Below are 24,373 nucleotides of genomic sequence, written 5' to 3' on the forward strand. Positions count from 1 at the left end.
GTAAAGCAGGGAAGAGTTAAAATTGCTGGAGCATAAAGTAGTGGGAGCTTCAGCTTGAGAGGTGTATGGGGATGAAATTTGGAGGGATAACAGGTGGGATAAGAAAATTGTTGCTCTAAAGCTGTTCCTGGACCATCCACATCACAATCAGGAGATGCTGCTAAAATTGAATATGGGGAGGGGTCCAAGGATCAGCGTCTAAGTAAATTTGCCAGGTGATTCTTATGCAAACTAAGGTTTAAGAAACTACTACTATACAAAATAAATAGCCCTTGAATGTCATTAAGAAGGAAAACTTCACTCTGGAGGCCTATGGAAATTGGATTTAAGGATCTGTTTGGGAAAGAGGCTGCTAGGAGAGGAATAATTTGGGAAAGGTAAGGTCTCGAGGGAGAGCTAGGATGCCTGGAGTTGGCCCTTTGGCCATTTTTTTTTTTTTTTTTTTTTTTTTTTCCGGTACGTGGGCCTCTCACTGTTGTGGCCTCTCCCGTTGCGGAGCACAGGCTCCGGACGCGCAGGCCCAGCGGCCATGGCTCAGGGCCCCAGCCGCTCCGCGGCATGTGGGATCTTCCCAGACCGGGGCACGAACCCGTGTCCCCTACAGCGGCAGGCGGACTCTCAACCACTGCGCCACCAGGGAAGCCCCCTTTGGCCATTTTTAGAGTGAAAATATGTGTAACTTCTGATAGAAGTGTGGGGTGGGGTTGGGGGGATGAAAAAGAATATTTTAGAATTATTTGGCTATCAGTATTGACATTTGTTTCTATTTCTTGTAATGATGCCATGTTTATGCAATAAAACACTTTCAAACAATCTTTATATATTAACTCCTTGGAAAATAAACCATTTTTATTCACTTAAAAAGCAAATCACTGACTTTAAAAATTAATTTCACCTTTTTCATTGGGGAAACCCTTTAAAAATTCCCGACTTGCAAGAGAACCTCCCCTCTTACTCTTCATGCTCGCAACTCATCATAGAGATGAGTAAATTCAGGTGGCAAAATCCATGCCTCCTCCACAACATCTTTTCTACACAACATTTTCCCGTTTTTCAAAATTCTTTCCTTTGCTTTTCACTCTCTCCACTTCGTCATCCTTCTACCCTCCCACCATATTTATTCCTCCTACAGGACCCCTGTCTGCAGTAGTAAAATGAGTTTTTCGTAGCAGTTACTTAATTTACAATGTCCGGCAGACAGTGAAGCCCCGCCCCGTAGGAGGAGCTAACACAGGCGGACCGAATTAGGTGGTCGATCGTTAACAAATGAACCCTTAATCTTTTTAGAGGAGCTAAACACACACAAAGGCCCAATCAGAGGCCGCGGTTCCAGGAGCTCGGTGGGCGGGGCGGGGCAAGCTACCTCCCACCTCCCAGCCTCTCGCAACGGCCGTCCGAGCCTCGCGGGCTTCCGCACGCCCCGCCCCCCGACCAGGCGCGGCGGCTATTGGGCGGCGCACTCCTTGCAGTCGCCTCGGTTGCTGGGAGAGGGAGGGAGGGGGCGGGGCCTGAGGTGGGTCCTGGGGCCCGAGAGAAAGGCCGGGAGGCGAGGGCGGGCTGGGCGGATTTGACGAGAGCCGCGGCGGTTGGCGAAGCGGACGGGGCGCAGCCTCTCCGGTGCGAAGAGCAGTCCCCACTGACAGATCCCCTTCTTCCGGCCGCGCCACCCGGGAGGCGGATCCCCGGGGCCTGAGGAGGCTTCCTTGGCCCTGGACTGACTCCCTCCCTCTCCTACGAGTCACCCGGGCGGCCTGGGAGGAGAAGGAGGAGAAGGAAGTCGTCGGGGGCGGCGGCGGGCAGAGAACCCGCTCGTCTTTTCCCGGCGGCGGCGGCGGCGGCGGGGGCAGGACAATGGAGGTGGCTGTAGAGAAGGCGGCGACGGCGGCCGCGGCGGCTTCGGCGGCGGCCGCCGGGGGGCCCTTGGCTCCGCCGAGCGGGGAGAACGAGGCCGAGAGTCGGCAGGGCCCCGACTCGGAGCGCGGAGGCGAGGCGGCCCGGCTCAACCTGTTGGACACTTGCGCCGTGTGCCACCAGAACATCCAGAGCCGGGCGCCCAAGCTGCTGCCCTGCCTGCACTCCTTCTGCCAGCGCTGCCTGCCCGCGCCCCAGCGCTACCTCATGCTGCCCGCCCCCATGCTGGGCCCGGCCGAGACCCCGCCGCCCGTCCCCGCCCCCGGCTCGCCGGTCAGCGGCTCCTCGCCGTTCGCTACCCAAGGTGAGAGGCGGGTGCGGGCGCGGTAGGGGGTGGAGAGCCCGGGCAGGCCGGCGCCCTGGAGCGGCGCAGCGACCCGCTGTCATGTCGCCGCCGCCCGGGGTGCGCGGCGGGGGAGGGGCGAGGAGGGTCTGTGCTGCCGGCGGTGACATGGAGGGCCCGCGCGTTGTGCGGCGTACCGCGCGCCCCGCGAGCAACTTCCACCGGCGCTGTAGACTTGGCCGCGCTGCTGCTGCTGCTCCCCAGCATTCTCCCCCCGGGTGCATGGCCCATGCGACCCGCACTTTTGAAAACCTCTGTTGGAGTCTGCTGTAGTATCTCGGGTCCTTTGACGACTGCATCTAGTTAACCGCTGCCCTCTGCCTCCCCAAAGCTTTGTCCAGGTCCATGTGATCCTAATCATCTCGTATGTACCCATGTTATTTGAGCTGGAGAGGGGGAGGGAGGGATAAAGATGAAGTGATGGTGACTTTCTTTGATGATTGATTACAGATCGGATGCCGTCTATTTTTTGTCTTGCATGTTTTGGGTTATTTACCTTAATGAGCCCCCAGTTCTCTCCTCTCCGATGGGGACAAAGGAACTAAGAGACGGTGTTTTGTTGTCCTTCTCTTTCGGAGATTTTATTTTGAGACAGTAAATGGTAAAGAGAAATAGAACAAAGTGATTTGGGGTGCCGCATTTTCTTGTATTTTGTGGACAGCAGCTGGAAATGTTGAAGTTACTGTTCTCTTTGTGGTGTTTGTTACTGTATAATGAGACTTTTGACAGGTAGTTCCCATTGCTAACGTTAACAGGTTTGAAACACTTAAAGTAAGCACAGTAAATTGTTTCTAGTAGAATAATTGAGGTTTTAAATGTTTATATTGCAAATATTTGAGCACCTCCGCTTAAAAAATACAAAGTGGAAATAATTCGTTTTAAATATATACTGCCTTTTTTAAAGGGACTAGTTGATTTAATGAGAGATAAAATGCAGATTAAACAGTTGAGCTAGGTCAAAGAACATATGAAATTGATGCTTTTAAATAGGTTGTAGTGTTAGATTCTTGATTTAATTATATGTTAGGAACAGTGTCTAGTTGAGAGAGACAGTTTTTCGTGGGTTTCTCTGTTTCTGCATGTCTTACCAGGGGAGGTACTGACTGCCCTTTGTTTCTGTTTTTAAAGGATGTTTGTATAAGGAAGAGCCTTGGAAGGTAGAGATAGTGTCTTCCACCAGAGCAAAGAATAGCCATGCATGTGGTGCAGTATAATAAAGATAGATGTCACCTTCTGGAGTGAAAGGCAGGCATGCTTATTGCCCATCATAAAAGAAGAGGGTTCCCTAGGCTTAGGTTTCCTCTTCTGCAACACAACCCATTGCCTGTGCAAGCATCAGCTGCCCCTCTTCACCTTGCCAGGTGGGAACTGGGCCTCTGGAAACCAGTGCAAAAATGTTGACACTTTGGCTTATATTATTACTGGAAGTAACAAACTGCCCTTTGTATCTGACCCACAAGTCTCCTGTCTTCAACCAGCATCCGTGGAAGCTACTTTGTTAGCTTACAAGTAGGGTAAAATCTCGAATCCTTCACGCTGATTTGCTCTGCCATGGCCCACCTGTTGGAAAGTTAGTACAGGTGAAACTTAAATTTTAGTTCTTAATTTTTAGACACGTTTAAGGGTTTCTTTTATTTATATTTTAAATGATCAAATGGGCCAGTAGCTAATTAGGAACTAAATTTTGCATAATTCTAGAATTAAGATGTATTGTGTGCCAGGCCATGACATTTAGATCTGAATGAATGAGAACGTGGGTAATAAAAGCTCTGATCCTCAACTCTGAGGCAAGTTTGCAATTATATAGAGTTCTCAAAATGTTCCAGTCTCCAAATATTTTTTACCTTTGTGTTTGTATTGTAAGCAAGAGTTCAGGAAAGCATTTAAATTGGAAGATAATGTTTTTGTTTTTATACTAAGAAAGAAGAAGCCTTTGTTAAATGATACTTTCACATACACCTCTAAAAAATAGTTAGGGCTATCTTCAATAAATTAAAAATACTATCCTGAGTCTTAATAACTTGAATATTTTGTCCCTGCCTCTCTCCTTGCAAACTTATTTTAATACTAGCTGTAACAAAAGTTTAGGCAATGTATTTCAGAACTACACTTGACCCTTGAACAACACAGTTTGAACTGCAAGGGTGCACTTATACACAGATTTTTTTCAATAGCAAATACTAGAGTAGTACAAGATTTGCGGTGGGTTGAATCCAAGGATGCGGAACTGGTGATAGGGAGGGCCGACTGTAAGTTATATTCGAAATTTCAGCGGCGGAAGGGTCAGCACTCCTAACCCCAAACTTGTTCAAGAATCAACTGTAAATAAATAGGGTTCATTTGATTATCTCTGTTCTTCATTCTCCTAATGAACTTGTGGGTACAGGCATCATAGGTCAAACTATAGTACCTTCAGGAGCTAAGCAAGTAATTGAGATGGAGAACTATGAGCCTGGGGTAAAATAATAGGGAATGGTGGGGAGTGAAAGGAAAGGGGAGCAAACTGTACTTAGCTGCGGCACATTGTCCTGTGATAGCGCAGGGCCAGGGTTGGAGGATATTTTATTTATTTATTTTTTAACGAGAAGTCTGGAGTCTGGATTTTATGTCATGTTTTTCTAGTATTAGATATTGGCAAGTAATTAAAAATGCACACGCACACGCACACACGCGCACACACACAATATAGACCCGTTCTGTAGGCCAAACAAAACAAGTTTTGTTGAAGCCACATGTGTTGCAATTATACTCTTTTAGATTTAGATAGGGGTTTTCAAATTTTAGCTCTGCTAGAATCACCTGGTATGCTTGTTGAGACTCTAGATTTCTAGGCCTCTCACCCCAGAGAGCCCAGTATGTCATAGTTTTAGAGTTCTAGAGTATAATCATAAACCCTAGTTTTTTGGGGGGTTTTTTGAGGTTTTTTTAGCTCAAGCTGTATTATATTCCACAGTACAGTTGATCAAAGAGGATTCTTTAGAAAATTAAAAATTCAAGGTGTAGTGTTCTCCACAGTATCAGACCTAGTTTCTCTTTCTATTAAGTACTTTCTGCTGCTCCCTTTGTTATATCCTAAATGAACTTTATAGAAAGCAAGTCTTTTCTAACACGTATTTTTTACAAAAATCAACATAATGGTTTGACTGTTTTAAAGAAGAAACAAAGCTAATTTATAGCAACAAACATATAATTTGTAAATGCTTAGACACAATTACACTAGCCACCAACCCTCCATTGAGAACGTTGGTTCAAACTTTTGTAAGGCTACCAGTTGGAAGGAATGAGGGTGAGTGACCACAAGCTAAAGTTGGTTTACTACCTCAGTCCCGACTTTCATTTTCTTATTATGCAGTAATGTCCAGGAAAGAGGGAAGAGCTTAGAAAACATTTTCTTTAGGTACATATTGGTACATGAAGTCAGGAGACAAACTGATCTTGGAGAAATGTTACAACATTGTGCAATATTTTGTAGTGTAGATGTACCTTTCAGCCAAAGAGTAGCAAGCTCTAAGAGCTATTTTTAAAGAATACTGAGAGCACACTTTTGAAAGGGGTCAAGGGAGAGTAAAGCATGAGTCCATCAGTCCTCTTTATTAACTGGCAGTCTGTAAGATACAGCTATCAATTCTGGGAGCTGATTTCTTTTGGTTCGTGGAGAAAGGTATTAATCATGTTTCGAGTACAATATATAATGACAAAGGATTTAAGATCTGTATACAATATTCACCTGTTGATGGAAGTTACTGTTGATTTCAGTTTGGGGTTGTTATGAATAAAACAGTTATAAATACTTGTAGACAAGTCGTTATGTCAATATGTTTTCATTTCCTTGGGTAAATACTTAGAATTGGAATTCCTTGTTTGTGTCATAAGTGTATGTTTACCCTGGTGTACCATTTTGCATTCCCTCCAGCAGTGTATGAGAGTTCAAGTTAACGTCCTCACTAATTTGGGTGGTGTTAGTCTTTAATTTTAGCCGTTCTAACATGTTTGAAGAGGTATCTCATGATTTTAATTTTCATTTCCCCAATGAATAATAATGGGCATCTTTTCCTGTGCTTATTGGCTATTCTTACTTATTTTTGGTAAAATTTCAGTTTAAGGCTTTTGTAGATTTTTAAAACTAGGTGATTTGGCCTGTTACTGAAAAGTAAAAATTCTTTATATATGTCCAGTTTCCTGGCGCTTGTCTACATACACATATTGCAGGTATTTTCTTCCACTCCTTTTGCTTGCTTGTTCATCTTCTTTTTCTTTTTTGTTTTTTTGCTGCACCATGCGGCATGTGGGATCTTAGTTCCCCGACCAGGGATCATACCTGCACCCCCTGCATTGGAAGTGTGGAGTCTTAACCACTGGGCCATCAGGGAAGTCCCTCATTTTCTTTTTCTTTTTTCTTTTAACTTTCTATTTTATTTCAGAGTATAGCCAATTAACAGTGTGATAGTTTCAGGTGCACAGCAAAGGGACTCAGCCATACATATGCACGTATCCATTCTCCCCCAAACTCCCCTCCCATCCAGGCCAAATAACATTGATAAGAATTCCCTGTGCTGTACAGTAGGTCCTTGTTGGTTATCCATTTTAAATATAGCAGTGTGTACATGTCCATCCTAAACTCCCTGACTATACCTTCTTATTGATGGTGTCTTTTGAAAAGCTGAAGTTTTAAATTTTATCTAGTTTATAATTTCTTTTTCTTTTATGGTTAGTGATTTTCGTGTTCTGACAATTCTGTGCCTACTCCAAGTTTACTTAGATTTTTCTCCTGTCTTTTCTTTCAGTACTTTTATAGCTTTAGCTTTTATATTTAGATCTGTAATATATTTTGGGTAATTTTTGTGCTAGTTAAGGGTTGAGGTTTGTTTTTAACCGTATGTTAAAGCACCATTTTTTGAAAAGAATACTTTCCCCGTTATATTACTTTTGGCATTTTTGTAAAAAGTCAGTTGAACATATATGTATGGTTCTGTTTCTCTACTCTCTATTCTATTGATCTATTCGTTCAGTACTAATAATGTTTTTTTTATTTTTAATTTAGCTTTTTAAGCAGATTTTGAAATTGGACAATTTTGTTCTTTTTCAAAATTGTTTTGGCCCTTTAAAGTCATTGCATTTCTTTACAAGTTTTTAGAATCGAATTATCAATTTCTACACAAAAGTCTGCTATGATTTTGATTGGAATTGCATTGAATCTAGATAACAATTTGGGGAGAATGATCTTAATGATATTGACTGTTCCTATCCATGAACATGTTTTATTTCCCATTTATTTAGATCTTTAATTTCAGTACTCTTATAGTGGTCTTGGGCAATTTTTGTGAAGTTTATTCTAAAATATTTTCTGATAATGTTCTTTAACAGTATTGAAATTGGTGTTTTAAAATTTTTCATTTCCAATTACTTGTTGCTAATATATTGAAATACAATTGGCTTTTGTATATTGATTGTATGCTACTCTCTTGCTAAATTCAGTTATTAAATCTAGTAGTTTTTTGTAGATTCCTTAGGAATTTCTACATAGACTATCATGTTACTTGCAGGTAGTTGTTTCTTTTCATCCTTTATAATTTATGACATTTTCTTCCCTTATTGCACTAGCTAGGACTTCTGGTAGCATATTGAATAGAAGTTTAATTTCAATATTAAATGAGAGATGACATCCTTTTTCTTATTCCTGATCTTAGGGGTAAAACATTCAGTCATTCACCACTAATATGTTAGCTTGTTTGTTTTTTATAAATGCCCATTATCAAAATTAAGAGGTTCCCTTCTATTCCAAGTGTACTGAAGGTTTTTTTTTATCATGAATGAATGATAAATTTTGGTCAAATGCATTTTCTGTATCTATTAAAATGATCTATGGTTTTTCTCTTTTTTTTTCTTTTGCTGTGGTGAATTACATTGATTTTCAGTTGTTAAACCAGTCTTGAATTCTTGGTGTATATCCCACTTGGTCATGATGTATTATCCTTTCTGTGTACTTCTGGATTTGAATTGCTAACACTTTAAGGGGTTTTGGGGTTTTTTTTTTCTTCATGGGGAACATTGGTGGTATGGTTTTCTTGTGGTTTTTTGTTTTTGTTTTTGTTTTGTTTTGTTTTGTGGTACGCAGGCCTCTCACTGTTGTGGCCTCTCCCGTTGCGGAGCACAGGATCCAGATGCGCAGGCTCAGCGGCCATGGCTCATGGGCCTAGCCGCTCTGCGGCATGTGGGATCTTCCTGGACCGGGGCATGAACCCGTATCCCCTGCATCGGCAGGCGGACTCTCAACCACTGCGCCTCCAGGGAAGCCCTTTCCTTGTGTTTTTATCTGATTTTGGTATCAAGGTAATACCTCAAAATGTGGTGTGAGGTGTTCCCTCCATCTCTATTTTCTGAAAGAGTTTTTGTAAAATTGCTATGAATGCTTCCTTAAATACTTGACAATTCACCAGTGAATCCACCTGGACTTGGAGTTTTCTTTACGGGGAACGTTTTGATTAGGAATTCAGTGTCTTTAATAGAGATAGGGCTCTCAGATTTTTTGTTTCTTCTCAAATCCATTTTGGTAAATTGTTTGAAGAAAATTATATGATTCAGCTAGTTTGTACATTTACTGGCATGAGTTTGTTCACAATATTCCCTTATCCTTTTAGTGTTTTCAGGAGTTGAATGATATCCCCTTTTGTTTCTATATGTAATTCATATTTATTCTTTTTCTTGGTTACTATTACTAAGGGTTTATCAACTAACTTTTGGCTTTGTTAATTTTATTTATTGTCTCTACTTTAAAGGTACAGTTTTTTCTCTAAGCATGTGTTAGCCACCTCAGACAAATTTTGTGTTGTGTTTTTATTAACATTCCATTAAAAATTTTTTAAATTTCCTTTGTGATTTCTTCTATGACCAATGGGTTGCTTAGAAGTGTGTTAATTTATAGGCATATGGGGGATTTTCTAGATAGCTTATTTCATTGTAGTAAAAAAATGCTCTGTAGGGTTTAAATCTTTTGAAGTTTATTGAGACATTTTATATTCTAGCATATCATCTATTTTGGTGAATGTGCACTTAAAGAATTTAAATTCTACAGTTGTTGGGAGTAGTGTTCTGTAAATGTCAATTAGGTCAAGTTGGTTGATAGTGTTGTAAAAAAAATTATATTTTTATTCTTTTGTTGCTAGGTTTGGTTTTTTGTTTGTTTTAAAGCTGTACATATTTTAAATTTATTTATTTATTTTAGGCAGCATTGGGTCTTTGTTGCTGCGTGCAGGCTTTCTCTAGTTGCAGCCAGCAGGGGCCACTCTTCATTGTGGTGCGTGGCTTCTCATTGCAGTGGCTTGTTGCAGAGCACGGGCTCTAGGCGCATGGGCTTCAGTAGCTGCGGCACACAGGCTCAGTAGTTGTGGTTCACGGGCTCTAGAGCGCAGGCTCAGTAGTTGTGGCGCATGGGCTTAGTTGCTCTGCAGCATGTGGGATCTTCCCGGACCAGCACTTGAACCCATGTCCTCTGCATTGGCAGGCAGATTCTTAACCACTGCACCACCAGGGAAGTCCCTTTGTTGTTGTTTTTGTTTTTGTCTGCTTGTTCTATCAGTTATAGAAAGAAGAATGTTTAAGTCTTCAATCATGATTGCTGATTTCTCTCTTTAGTCCTTTAATCCAGTTAGTTTCTGCTATAAGTATTTTGAAGCTTTGTCTTACTGATGAATTGCCTGCCCTTTTTAACACTACGAAATGTTCTTCTCTATCATTCATACTACTGTTTCATGACCTATGCATTGTCTTATATTAATATAGCTATCAGTTTTCTTATCTTTGTGTTTAAATTGTTTATTTTTCCATCCTTTTATTTTTAACCTTTATATTTAAAGTGTATCTCTTGTAGATAGTGTATGGTTGTGTCTTGCTTTTTTATCCAAGTTGTAAAATTTTGCTTTTAATTGTTTAATTCATTTACATTTTAAGTAATTTATTAGTATGGTCCAATTTAAGATTACCATCTTTTTATTTATTTTCTTTTTGTTCCTGCTGGACCTCTAGTATCTTTGCTCCTCTCTCAATCCCTTAGCAGCTGCTCTCTGGTAGACTTCTGGTTAAGTCTCACTCTGCACATGAGTGGTAGCCTTCAGCCAAGAATTTGGAGAAACCCTACATAGACTACTGGCACCCTTCCTCTGTGCAGTTCCCTTCTCTCCAGTGCTTATCTGTTTCACAGCCCCAAATTTCCCCTGGCTCCTAAGCTGTGTTCTCCTGAGCCTCTAGTTCCCTGTACCATGGTCAGGATATAGTTCCCAGGCAGACAATCAAGATATTATAGGGGCTCACTTCCTGAGTTTATTCTTCCCAGTTACATATAGTTATTCATGTCAGGCAAGCTTGTCTTGGTACTAGTTACTCTGTCCTGGTGAAAAGTTGATGTCCGAAGACCATTTTTTAATCACATTGTACTTTTTTCGTATACTCAAATGTGGGTAATCAGCAAACTTTGGTTCTTAGATTCTTAGATTTGTCCCTTTAATTTTTCTTAGAGACCGCACCAATTTAAACTATCACCTAGATGCACACATCTCTCGTGTCTTCCTGTTACCTTGACCCCTTTCTCAAATTTTATGTGCATTTTCAAGTATGCACTAGACCAGTAGTCTCTAAAATGGGATGTGTGCTGCATTATGAAATAAAATTCTAGTGAGGTGAGGGAAAACATTAGAACTTATTTGCATAAATTAAGCTGGAAAGTACTTGATGTGTAGATTGTTGTGGTCACATGAATAAGCATGTTAACTGGCTACATTGCACATATTGTACACAAAGTATCCTGAGGGAGGAGTCAGGGCTGCTGCAAGTCCAAAAGTTACCTTTGTGTGAGTTAGAAATAAGTGTGGCGTATGTAGCCCCAGGGAATACATGGTTTAGCATATGGAACAAGAATAATCCTCATTTGCCCTCTAAAATTAGGCAGTCCCTTGTGCTGTATCTGAATGGGTCTCCCCTCACCTACCCACCAAGTTTAATTGTGCTTAGAGCCCTGGAAGATTGGGACCTAGAACTAGGAATAAATCTTCTCATAAAAGAAAAAAACAAAAACAATACTATACACAGCTGCCCTGGAGGTGATGGGATTTCTCTACTGCAGACCCCGTTGTGTTTTTTTTTTTTCCCACAAATTGTAACACAATTTGGATAAGTAAGTTTATGGATTTTCACATCTATTTTTAACTAAAATGACTGTCAAAAGACTGAAGATTCATGGTAGGCCATTACCAGGACCCTAGTGAAGTTAGGGTCTAATCTCCATTCCTAGAGAAGTTCCATATGGATGCCACTCAAAAAAGCCCCTCGGTTTCAACAGTCTGGAAAGTCCCTAAATTATAAGATGTAGGGCACATGTGCAATAGCCATAAAAAATGATCCCCCCTGCATATCTATGGTCAATTAATATTCCACAAAAGAGTCAAGAATATACAGTGGAGAAAAGTCTCTTCAATAATTGGTGCTGGGAAAACTGTACAGCTACATGTAAAAAAATGAAATTAGAACATTCTCTAATGTCATATACAAAAATAAACTCAAAATGGATTAAAGACCTAAACATAAGACTGGATAGTATAAAACTCCTAGAGGAAAACATAGGCAGAACACTCTGACATAAATCGTAGCAGTATTTTTTGGATCTATCTGCTAGAGTAATGGAAAAAAAGCAAAAATAAACAAATGGGATCTAATTAAACTTAAAAGCTTTTGCACAGCAAACGAAACCATAAACAAAATGAAAAGACGACCTACAGAATGGGAGAAAATATTTGCAAATGATGTGACCAACAAGGGATTAATTTCCAGAATACACAAACAGCTCATACAGCTCAATATCAAAAAAACAAACAACCTGATCAAAAAATAGGCAGAAGACCTAAATAGACATTTCTCCAAAGAAGACATACAGATGGCCAACAGGCACACGAAAAGATGCTCAACATCACTAATTGTCAGAGAAATGCAAATCAAAACCACCATGAGGAATCACCTCACACTGGTCAGAATGGCCATCATCAAAGAGTCTACAATAATAAATGCTGCAGAGGGTGTGGAGAAAAGGGAATGCTCTTACACTGTTGGTGGGAATGTAAATTGGTACAGCCACTATAGAGAACAGTATGGAGGTTCCTTAGAAAACTAAAAATAGAGTTTTACCATATGATCCAGCAATCCCACTCCTGGGCATATATCTGGAAAAGACGAAAACTCTTAATTTGAAAAGATACATGCACCCCAATGTTCATAGCAGCACTGTTTACAATAGCCAAGACATGGATGCAACCTAAGTGTCCATTGACAGATGACTGGATGAAGAAGATGTGGTACGTATATACAACCATAAAAAAGAATGAAATAATGCCATTTGCAGCAACATGGATGGACCTAGAGATTATCATACTAAGTAAGTCAGAGAAAGACAAATACCATATATCACTGATATGTGGAATCTAAAAAATCATACAAATGAACTTATTTACAAAACAGAAATAGACTCACAGACATAGAAAACAAACTTATGGTTACCAAAGGGGGAAAAGGTGGGGGGATAAATTAAGAGTTTGGGATTAACACATACACACTACTGTATGTAAACTAGATAAACAACAGTGTCCTACTGTATAGCACAAGGAACTATACTCAGTATCGTGTAATAACCTATAATGGAAAAGAATCTGAAAAAGAATATATATATATTTTATATATATATATAAAACACTGAATCACTTTGGTGTATACCTGAAACTAACACAACATTGTAAATCAACTATACTTCATTCAATTAAAAAAATTATAAATTCTTTAAAAAAAAGTGATCCCAATTCTAATTAAAAGCGTAGAGATAGTTCCATTTAAGTCTGTAATCAAGGTTGGGTACTGTTGGCTTGGTTCTTACCCAGTTTAGGAAAATACAGAAAACTGAGCCCAGAGAAATCAGGGCTGCTCATATTTAATGACTTTTTCAGTGTTTTGTAGGGGGATAGATAATTGCATTCTTGATACCTGAATATGCAGTCAATGGTGGGTTAGCAGGCAAGGAGATCCATGTTCTATAGAAAGCTTGTAACCGTTGCTGCCTCATTTTGTGTTTAATTTTATCAGGTGTATGGAGTTGATGGAGTTGTGATTTTTCCCACCAGGCTTAAATTACTTGAATCTTTGAAGTCTCATAATTCAGCTGTGATAAAGATAATGCTAATTTTGCAAGCATAGCAGCATAAAATGGCAGAACTGATCCTTTATAGGCTCTTCATCAGTCTTGTTGTGAAGTTGACAGCAATGATTAACTAGGTCTAACAAGAATTGGGCCTAAAAGTTTCAAAATTAATAAGAAGACTCTTTGAAATTGATTGACATCCTCTATGTTAATGAACTGTGCCATAAGTGTATATGACATCTTGGACCATTAGCCAGTAACGGTATGAAGCTTTCATGATTAGCAATACATTTAAAAGCATTTATTTCATTCTTTAAAAATATATTTATGTGATTTACTATGTACAAGATACACTAGTACTTTAGCATATGTACATAATAAATATATATGTAGGGTGCATGTTCAAATATTTGTGTTTAAAACAACACGTGAACATATAAATATCAGCTGAATTGCCTCAGTGTTTTTGCATGTTTATCTAGTCTTTAAAAACATTTTTCAAATTCTCTTCTTTGAAGTTGCAAAACAACCCTATTCCTCAAAGAAATACCAGAAGATCTTTGATTATGGATAAATAGTCTCCCTGGGATCTCTTGACTATATATATCAGCATCAAGCATAACCAGGAAGAGAGCCTAAAGCACATGAGATTCTTAGTGTCTGTCTGTCTCTGTACTGGTATATGTTGATTTACGTTTCTTCCTGTCCTCATCAATCTTTTAGACTTGCTCTTCAAGTTCTCCCACTTCTCTGACCCTTCCTTTTTGGTCTCCTTGTTGTCTTCCCTCTGTTTCCTTCCCTTCTACTCTTGGAAAGTAGAGTGTAGAGATCACCTAGGACAAACCTTTAGGAATTGTTTTGTTTTGGCTGCGTTGGGTCTTCGTTGCTGTGTGCAGGCTTTCTCTAGTTGCGGCGAGTGGGGGCTACTCTTCGTTGCCGTGCACGGGCTTCTCATTGCAGTGGCTTCTCTTGTTGAGGAGCACGGGCTCTAGGCACGCGGGCTCAGTAGTTGTGGCTCGCAGGCCACAACTATTTTGGTAGAGAGATAGAAGGGAAAACCATATTGGGGTGGGTGGGAGGTAAAGAGATATAGATGGAAAAGTTTACCAACTCTGTTAAAAAACAAAACAAAACAAAAAAGTTTACTTCTGAAGGGAGGGAGGAAAGGGATAAGGCAGTACCTGGGGAGAAAAAAATAGGAGTTGAGGAATATTTCTTGTTTATTTTTTTGTGACTAGGAAAGGCTTAAGCATGTTTATATATATATATATATTTTTTTTTTTTTTTTTTTTTTTTGTACGCGGGCCCCTTACCGCTGCGGCCCCTCCCGCCGCGGAGCACAGGCTCCGGACACGCAGGCCCAGCGGCCACGGCCCACGGGCCCAGCCGCTCCGCGGCACGCAGGATCCTCCCGGACCAGGGCACGAACCCGTGTCCCCCGCATCGTCAGGCGGACTCCCAACCACTGCGCCACCAGGGAAGCCCTATTTATACAATTTTTAAAGGTCACTCTCCATTTACAGTTATTACAAAATATTGGCTATATTCCCTGTATTGTACAATACATCCTTGTAATACTATCTCACACCCTGTAGTTTGTACCTCCCACTTCCCTATCCCTATATTGTCCCCCACCCCAAGTGGTAACCACTAGTTTGTTCTCTGTATCTGTGAGTCTGCTTCTTTTTTGTTTTTTCACTAGTTTGTTGTATTTTTTTAGAATCCACATATAAGTGATATCATACAGTATTTGTCTTTCTCTGTCTGACTTATTTCACTTAGAATAATGCCTTCCAAGTCCATCCATGATGCTGCCAGTGGCAAAATTTTGTCCTTTTTTATGGCTGACTAGTATTCCAGTGTGTGTGTGTGTGTGTGTGTGTGTGTACACACACACACACACACACACACACACACATCTTCTTTATCCACTCGTCTGTTGAAGGGCACTTAGGTTGTTTCTGTATCCTGGCGATTATAAATAATGCTGCTATAAACATTGGGGTGCATATATCTTTTTGAATTAGTGTTTTTGTTTTTTTCAGATATATACCCAGGAGTGGAATTGCTGGATCATATAGTAGATCTGTTTTGGAATCCAGTCAAGTGAGCTATTGAATATACAGAAGAAGAGATTTGTGAGTTTGTGAGCTTCTGAGAAGACAGGGTAGGATTGATCCAAGGCATGGTGGAGAGATTAGTGACGGGATAGGAGAAGAAATGTTTTCTTTATTGTGAACAGGACAGAAGGCAAGAAAAGGCATAAATATAGAAGGTTTCTCTGTGTGTCCTCAAAGTGGGTGGCATTTCCCAGTAAAACGTAGTATGATTATAGATCATGTTTGCTGCTAGAGATCAGAATTTATAGTGATACCTGTATGCCTTCTCTGAAGCAGCAGAGTGTTTCAGGGTAGTGCTACTCAACGTGTGGTCCACAAACTGTTAACATGAGTCTGAAATGAAGCAAAGAGTTTGCCACAGGAAAGTCTGGGGGAGCTAGGACAGCCTGGTACCTGAGGTTCTTGGAAATATTCAGTGAAAAGAACAGAGCGCCATGCTGAGAAGAAACTGCTGCAAATAAACACAAGTTGACTAGGATAGGAATTTAGGGGTTAAGAAGAGAGAAGGTTCAGATACATGTGGGAAGGGGGACCAGAGGAGGCAGATTTCAGAAAATATTAGAGAAGTGGTTACACTAAGGTACCATAGGTTTGAATACTTTGTGGTAAAAATGTAAGAGGAAACCTTAGAACTCTGAATCTAGGAAACAACCTCTACATAGGAAACTTCTCTTATAAATACAGGAAAGTCCCTTGTTATGAATTATGGAATCTACTGTGGTTTTACACCATTCAAAGATATTACGTAAGAAAAAAGGACAATAGCCCTCAATAATAGATCTAAAGAAATTGAGATAGCATTGTACCTAGGTCTTAAAGTAGGGATATAATGAAACCTATTTCTACAAATAAAACAGTATGTTATGTAAAAACAACATAAACCATAATTACAAAAGTTTAGAAATGAGTTGGCTGTGCTATAGGATGTCATGAAAAGAAAAACTGACAGTTAAGGAATAAAATTAGAAGTGTTTCAGAAATGAAAATAAACCAGAAAGTTCTTGAATGAATAGACACTCTAGAAACTACCATAAAAGAAGTAAAGGATGGGGGCTTCCTTGGTGGCGCAGTGGTTAAGAACTGCCAATGCAGGGGACACGGGTTCAAGTCCTGGTCCGGGAAGATCCCACATGCCGTGGAGCAACTAAGCCCGTGCGCCACAACTACTGAGCCTGCACTCTAGAGCTCGTGTGCCACGACTACTGAGCCTGCGTGCCGCAACTACTGAAGCCTGTGTGCCTAGAGCCCGTGCTCCGCAACAAGAGAAGCCACCGCAATGAGAAGCCCAGCACCGCAACAAAAAGTAGCCCCCGCTCACCTCAACCAGAGAAAGCCCGCACACAGCAACAAACACCCAACACAGCCAAAAATAAAAAGTAAAAGTAAATAAATTTTTTTTAAGAAGTAAAGGATGGAGGGCTTCCCTGGTGGTGCAGTGGTTGAGAGTCTGCCTGCCGATGCAGGGGACACGGGGTCGTGCCCCGGTCTGGGAAGATCCCACATGCCACGGAGTGGCTGGGCCCGTGAGCCATGGCCGCTGAGCCTGTGCATACGGAGCCTGTGCTCCGCAATGGCAGAGGACACAACAGTGAGAGGCCCGCGTACCGCAAAAAAAAAAAAAAGTAAAGGATGGAAAAAGACAGATGAAAACAAATCAAACAAGTAGAGAAGGAGATCAAAGAAATTCATAGAGAAAGTGACAAGATCTTATATTCACATACCCATAAATAAATGGATGTTTATAATATGAAGAGTACTAAAACAACAGAACAGAAAAAAATTACAATCTGAGAAAATGTTGAAAGGATGATCAACATCTGTATTAAAAGGTCTTACCATGTGCCTAGGAAAATTGAAACAGAACAGGCACCACTGAAACGTGTTCTAGGACTTTAAAGAAAAAGAAAACACTTTGGACAGCTATACAAAAAGACTACATCACTTATAATGGAAAGAATGTCAGATTATCATTAGACTCCAACATCAGCATTAGAGTCCAGAAGACCGTGGAGTAAAAATTTTAAGATTTTCACAGAAAGAAAATGTGAGTTGAGACTGTATCCAACCAACTGATTTTCAAGCATAGAGACCACGTTTAAGAACTTAGCTAGTATTGTTCTTATGTACCCTTACTAAGGATACCAGATTTTGCTATATTTTCTTTAAATTTCTCATGTTAGTATACTTAGTTGTTTTTTTCTGACCCATATGAGTAAATTGTAAATATCATGACCCTTCAGCCCTGAACATGTCAATGTGTCTCTGAAGAATAGAGATTCTCTTCTTAAAAGTGTTTTTAAGCTTTATTGAGATAAGATTAAACATACAGTAAGCCTCACGTATTTAAAATATACAAGTTGATGAGTTTTGACATATGCAAAGATAATCTTGTATGTAAGCACAGTATAGTTACCAAATTTAGGAAATTTGACAATGATACAACACTATTATCTATATGTAATACATATTCAGATTTTGCCAATAGTCCCAATATTGCCTTTCAACAACAACAAAAAAAACCCAGTTGTGGGGCTTTTTGGTTTGTTTTTGTTTTTGGATGGAGGGGATGTTGTGAGGATCCAAGATACAGATTGCCAGCACGTTCCATAGAATACATTTGTGGACGAGTTCCAAAGACTGGATCTCCAACAAATCCCTCTGGTGCAGCACCAAAGTGCAAGCCTCCGCTGTGCCTTCTCCACCGAAGTCTACTATCAGCCCTGGAGGGAAAATACTTCCGTGGGCATTCTGTCTCAGCCTTAGAGGTAGTGGCTATTGTGCCATATCGTATCATATCATGTCTGATATTATACCTGTATTCTTTAGAGTTCTCTCTGCGTCTTACTGACCAGTTTTGTTAACCCAGTTCCTTCATGTGGTTAACAAATATTTATATTAAACTTCTTTTTTAAAACTTAATGTATGGTTTCTCTCTCCTTATTGTAACCAGACTGAAGCAGCATTTTGGGCATAAATGATGCGTCCTTTTCAGTGCTTTACATTAGGAAACCATGATCTCATTCTGTTCCATTATTATTGGTGTTGGCTTTGATCACTTGTTTAAGGGGGTGAATGCCAGATTTCTCCACCCTAAAGATGTCTTTTCTCCCCTTTGTAATTAATACATAACATCCTGTGAGGTACTTTGGGGTCTGTGTGAATATTCTGTTCCCAAAAACTTTTTTGATGGGCATCCACTGCTGATTCATGCTTTCATCAGTTATTACTCTGATGTTGCAAAATGGTGATTTTTATATCATTCCATGCTTATCGGTTGATAATTTACTGTTTCAGTGACATTTTCCTTTTCCATTTATTTATCATTATGGGCTTATGAAATTTTTTATTTAATATGTAATAATCCATTTCTTTAATTTTTTGTTTTGGTAATCAAATTGTTCCCATTTGGGTAGTACAAATCCTTCAAGTTGACATCTTGTCCTTTGACACACCCCTTTTGATTTTTGAACACTTCTTACTTTCTGGCAAAACGAAGAGTTTCTAGATTCATCTCATGTTGTTTGTATACCAGCCTTAGTTGTTTCTTCAAGTATCCCCAATTTCTTATTTTGATAAAGTCCAATTTATCTTACTTTAATTTTCCTTTTGTGCTGTATCTAAGAAATCTTTACCTAACACAAATGTTTTCTCCCTGAAGTTTCATAATTTTAAGTTTTACTTTTAGGTCAATGACCTATTTTCTCTTAATTTTTATATGTGGTATAAAGCATGGATCCAAGTTCATTTTACATGTGGATATTTTAATTTTTCCACCACTGCTGCTGAGAAAGCTATTCTTTTTGTACCGCACTGCCTTTGTCAGGTGTCAATTTAATTGTCCATGTATGTCTGGATTTCTGGCCTCTCTGTTCTGTTCCATTGATCTATTTGTCTTTATGCCAATACCATGCTGTTGAGTCTGTATATTAATGTCTTATGCCAAGAAAACAACAGGGAAGATGTTCTGCAGGGAATTCTTATGTCTAACTGTAGAACTGAATTTAATAAGCGGGAGAAAGGGTGAGAAAGTAGTATGTACTTGTTATATGCTCTGACAATGTAGGTATATTACAGTTATTCAAGAACTTAAGGAATATAGTTCACATAAATCTTTCCTGAGAAAGCTATTAGAGAATAAATTTCAGACAACCAAGAAATGATTTAATAGACTCATTGATTGCCTTATAGAAATTCACCAGGGCATCAAAGAATATTATTACTTTAAATAGATGCTGGGGGTTGCAGTGCAGAGATGGTATGAGAGGAAGAAAAGAGCTAATTCCTATATTGTTTATACTAGGGAATCAATAGTCAGTATTTAAGAGAGAACTAAGGTTATATAAAGGTATTCACATAAAAAGGGACCATTAGGACAAAAACCAAAACCTTTCTAGATACCAAAAGAAATATGGAAGGGGAAAAAAAAGAACAAAGGAAATAAACACAGTGAGATCATTTATATATTCTCTCTGACAGAATTGAGACCATATCAGGCATATCATTAAATAAGCTTAACTGGCTTCTTAAGAGAAAAAAAGTATTTTCAGGTTAATTAACATAGCGAAAGCCACCTCTGTGCTCTATACAAAAGATGTAACCACAAAACTGAAAGACTCAGAAAAGTTAAGAATAAGAGGTTAGGCAAAGATATGCCAGACAAATCAAATAAAAGGAAAACAGAGGTCACTATTTTGATGTTGCACAAGGTAGAACTCAGGCTAGAAATCATTAAAGAGGTAACATTTTAAGGTTACAAACTGCAAGTCTTAATGAAGATGTATTATTGGATACATGGATATTAATGACAACTTTGATTTTTTTTAAACAGTTTCAGGAGAGTCAATAAGAATTAGTAAAAGAAGACTTAAAATCTCAGTTGAAGATAGGTCAAGTGGACAGAAATTTTATAAGGCTATTTAAGACCTAAATAACACAACCAAAAGGAGGATCTCGTGGCTGTATATTGCATATGGGAGAATACAACATCTTTGAAAAAGCGTGTGGAGCATTGATGAAAAAATGATTTTTTGTTGACATATAAAGAAAACTCTCCAAAATTTTCCCCCCAAATAGATATAGCATTTTTGGACTAGAAATCAGTACAAAAAATTGAAAAAAAGGCCCTTCCACCTGGAAACTAACAAACATACTGCCAAACAACTCTTGGCTTAAAGTGAAAATTCAAGTAGAATTTTTCGGTTACTTGACATGACACATCAGAATCTGTACATTATAGCAGGGGTCAGTAAACTTTTTTTTTTCCTCTTTTTACAGAAGGATGGATAGTAAATACTTTAAAGTTTGCAGATCATATGATCTCTTGCAGCTTTCAAACTCTTCCATTGTAGTGTGAAAGCGGTCGGTCGTAGACAATGTATAAACAAGTTTATCTGGCTGTTCCAACAAAACTTTATAAAAACAGGTGGCAGACTGGATATGCCACATGAACATCTGTGTTATAGCCAAAGCTTTTATCGTAAGAAAATTCTTAGCATCAAATGTTTACATCAATGAAAATGAAAATAAGTGAATACTCAAAAAGGTAGAAAGAACAAAAGAAAAGAATGCAGAAGGAAAGATTTAATAATGATAAAGAGTAGGTTTTAGATAACAGAAAAGGAATAGAAGTAATACATTAAACATGACAATATGCTTATAATAGTAGAAGTACAAATTAAAACTGTACTGAAACACCATGTTTTCACTTAATAGAATGCCAAAAAAACCCCCAAAATTTGGCATTATACTTTTTGGGTGAAACTGTGGAGAAAGTAAGACACAGCGGTATTGCTGGTGGGAATGAAAAATGGTAAAACTCCTAAAGAATGGAATTTGTCAACATCCAGCAAAATGGGAAATGCATTTCCTCACTGACCCAGCAATATTCACTTTTAGGAATACATCACAACGGTAGAATTGCAAAAGTATAAAATTATGTATGTGCAGGGTTGTAGCAGCCATGCTTGCAAAAATGAAAAATTGGAGTGACTAGCAGTAGGTAACTGGTGGAATACACTCTGATGTATTACTGTGCAGACGTAAAAGAGGAGGGGGGAAGATCTCCATAGGCTGCTATGGAGTGAATTCCAGGATCTATGGTTGAGTGAAAAATGGCAAGATGGGGCTTCCCTGGTGGCGCAGTGGTTGAGAGTCTGCCTGCCGATGCAGGGGACATGGGTTCGTGCCCCGGTCTGGGAAGATCCCACATGCAGCGGAGCGGCTGGGCCCGTGAGCCATGGCCGCTGAGCCTGCACATCCGGAGCCTGTGCTCCGCAACGGGAGAGGCCACAACAGTGAGAGGCCCGCGTAACGCAAAAAAACAAACAAACAAACAAAAAAATGGCAAGATGCAGAAGACTGTAATGCTGACTTTGAAGAAGTGGAGTTAAGTTGTGTCAGTGTGCGTTTCTTACCCCTGTCCACTAAAATGGCCTAAAAGCAATATCTCAGTAACAATAAGAAATAAGAGGAAGGGAGAAAGAGAAAATATTGCACTGGTCAGAAAGTTCGTTTGGGTTTTTCCATAATGAACTTTTTGGCCAACCCAATACATGCTTATATTTTTTTAAAAAATAATAAAAATCTGAAAAATGACTACCAGTGGAGGCAAGAGGGAATGGAGAAGGGATAGGCATGAAAGCAGACCCATTTATGTAACTTGCATTGCAGTATTGATTTTTGGAACAGTGTAAGAGTGTTATATAATAAAAACTAAAGTATTAGCCCCCTCCGCCCCAAAAAACCACCCCGAAGCAAATGAACACATGAATATAATCAACCGGGTACTTTTACTAACATAATAAAGGATTTTTCTTCAACTGATTTTAAATTACAACATTAACTGTGCATCTCGAGTATGCGATTTCCCTAAGCAGAAAAATAAATTTTATATTTCATTTTGTGGCTTGTTTTTAGTTATTATCCTGGTATAGTTACTTGGAAACTTTCTATTTCATTGGTATTAAAGCAAACAGATAACTATGTTAATGTCATCAGACAAAGGAATTTGCAGGATAATGGTGAAGGAAAGTCCAGGATAGCAGCTTGCAGCAGGCTTGAGGAAGACTGGAGCTGGAGTAAGGACTTCTCAGAGAAGGACACATCTTGAGTAAACGAAAGTAAAGTTCAAAGACCACTTGATACACTTGAACATATTGAAAGGGATTTGTTGGAAAGTGTGGGGTGATTTAGTGATGAATACCTAAAAACTAAGCGAATTGTAAAATGTAGGAACTGTTAATTACTATGAACAAAATTGTTTGAGAAAGGAAATATAAATGTAATATGTTCTGTGGCTCAGTTGTGAATATTAGTAAAGGCTCATAATGGTTTGATTTAATGGAAAACTAATAGAAATAAATGTTAGGATGATAAAGAGGGAGTTTTGGATGGGGGCTTATCCATCATCTTCCATTGTACAGTTGGACAGGGGACTCCTGTTTTTTATAATAACTCTTATACAGTAATTTAAAAAGTACTTGGTGTCATGTATTAGTAGAATTAAAGAAAAAACTGGAAAGCATATGATAAGTCAGGGCAAATTAAATTATTTTAAAAGTAGAAAAAATTCTCTTAAAATCATACCTATGGCAGTAGTTAGTAAAAGTCAACTTGTTTAAATAATATTTAATTTGATTGTGGAAGTGTTCATTATTTATATGTTCTTTTCCTATATGTTCAATGTGTTTAAAAGTACTAAGCTAAAAGTTAAAACTTCTTCCTTGACTTTTTAAAGCTACCCTCCCAGACAGATTCTGTCAACTTCCCTTTTTACATCTGTCAAGAATCTTGTTCCCTTCTTTTTATCCTCTTAGTTCAGGCCTTCTCTGTTTCTTAGGGTCCTTTCAGCTACTTCCGAACTGTTCTTGCTGCCTTCTCAGTTTTGTTGAATAGGTTCCACCCCTGCCCAAATTAGGACTTTTAAACTTCTTAAAGTTGTGAAGAAAACACATGTGCAGTTAACAGTTTAAGTGAACACTCATGTAACTACCACCCAGATAAAGAAATGAACATTGCCAGTACCCCAGAAGTTCCTTGTGTGTCACTTTTTCATCACCCCTTCCCGTCCCGTAGATGGAGTCGATTTGCCCGTTTATGTTAATCACTTCCTTCATTTACTTTATGGTAAATATAATTTAGCCTGTTGGGGACTTTGTGTAAAAAGAACAATATTGTTATATTTCATTTCATTTCTTGCTATTTTCATTAAGCATTGAAGGGGTCATACATGTTATTGCATATAGCTATAGCTCATTCATTTTTAATGTTGTGTAATAATACATTATACAAATATATCACAACTTTTCTGTTGTTGCTGGGCATTTGAAATGTTGCCCATTTTGGACTTTTTAAAGCAATGCAGCTATTAACATTCCTGTTAATGTATCCTGCTGTTCATATATAGGAGTCCTGAGTTTTGTTTTGTTTTGTTTTACTGAAAAGCAGAATTCTGGGTCATGGGGTGTGCAAATAGTCAATTTAACTTTTACCAACCTTCAAATACCCACCAGCAGCTAACCTGTGTTCCTGTTGGCTGAGATGTGGATGCTCACCAGCGTTTGGTGTTATCGTTCTTTTTATTTTTTGGCAATCTGATGGATGTTTCTTGTTAACTTCTCTGGGTCTGATACGCATATTGACCATTTGGATTTCAGCTATTGTGAAGTGCTTGTTCAAGTCTCTGTCCCATCTTTATATTGAGTTGTTTATTTTAATTTTAATAGGAGTTCTTTAACATTCTAGATACCTTCTCCCATTCTGTTTGTCTTTTTTATAGGGTCTTTTAACCAAGACCGTGATTGATTGATTGATTGATTGACTGGACCCTCA

General features: G+C 39.1%; 1 protein-coding gene across 2 annotated transcripts in view; it reads left to right on the forward strand.

The window, feature by feature from the left end:
- The first annotated feature begins 1,728 nt into the window (after positions 1-1,728).
- Positions 1,729-24,373, forward strand: part of TRIM24 (tripartite motif containing 24) — a 91,920-nt gene continuing 69,275 nt past the window's right edge. The window contains exon 1 of one of the 2 annotated variants that reach the window (XM_082846278.1): positions 1,729-2,215. In XM_082846278.1, coding sequence (XP_082702404.1) covers positions 1,852-2,215 — 364 coding nt within the window. In that variant the 5' untranslated portion in view covers positions 1,729-1,851. The remainder of the gene's footprint in view (positions 2,216-24,373) is intronic. The other variant, XM_082846277.1, reaches the window with a different exon arrangement.

Source organism: Leucopleurus acutus (genome assembly GCF_964270905.1).
Source record: "Leucopleurus acutus genome assembly, chromosome: 9".
Taxonomy (NCBI): Eukaryota; Metazoa; Chordata; class Mammalia; order Artiodactyla; family Delphinidae; genus Leucopleurus; species Leucopleurus acutus.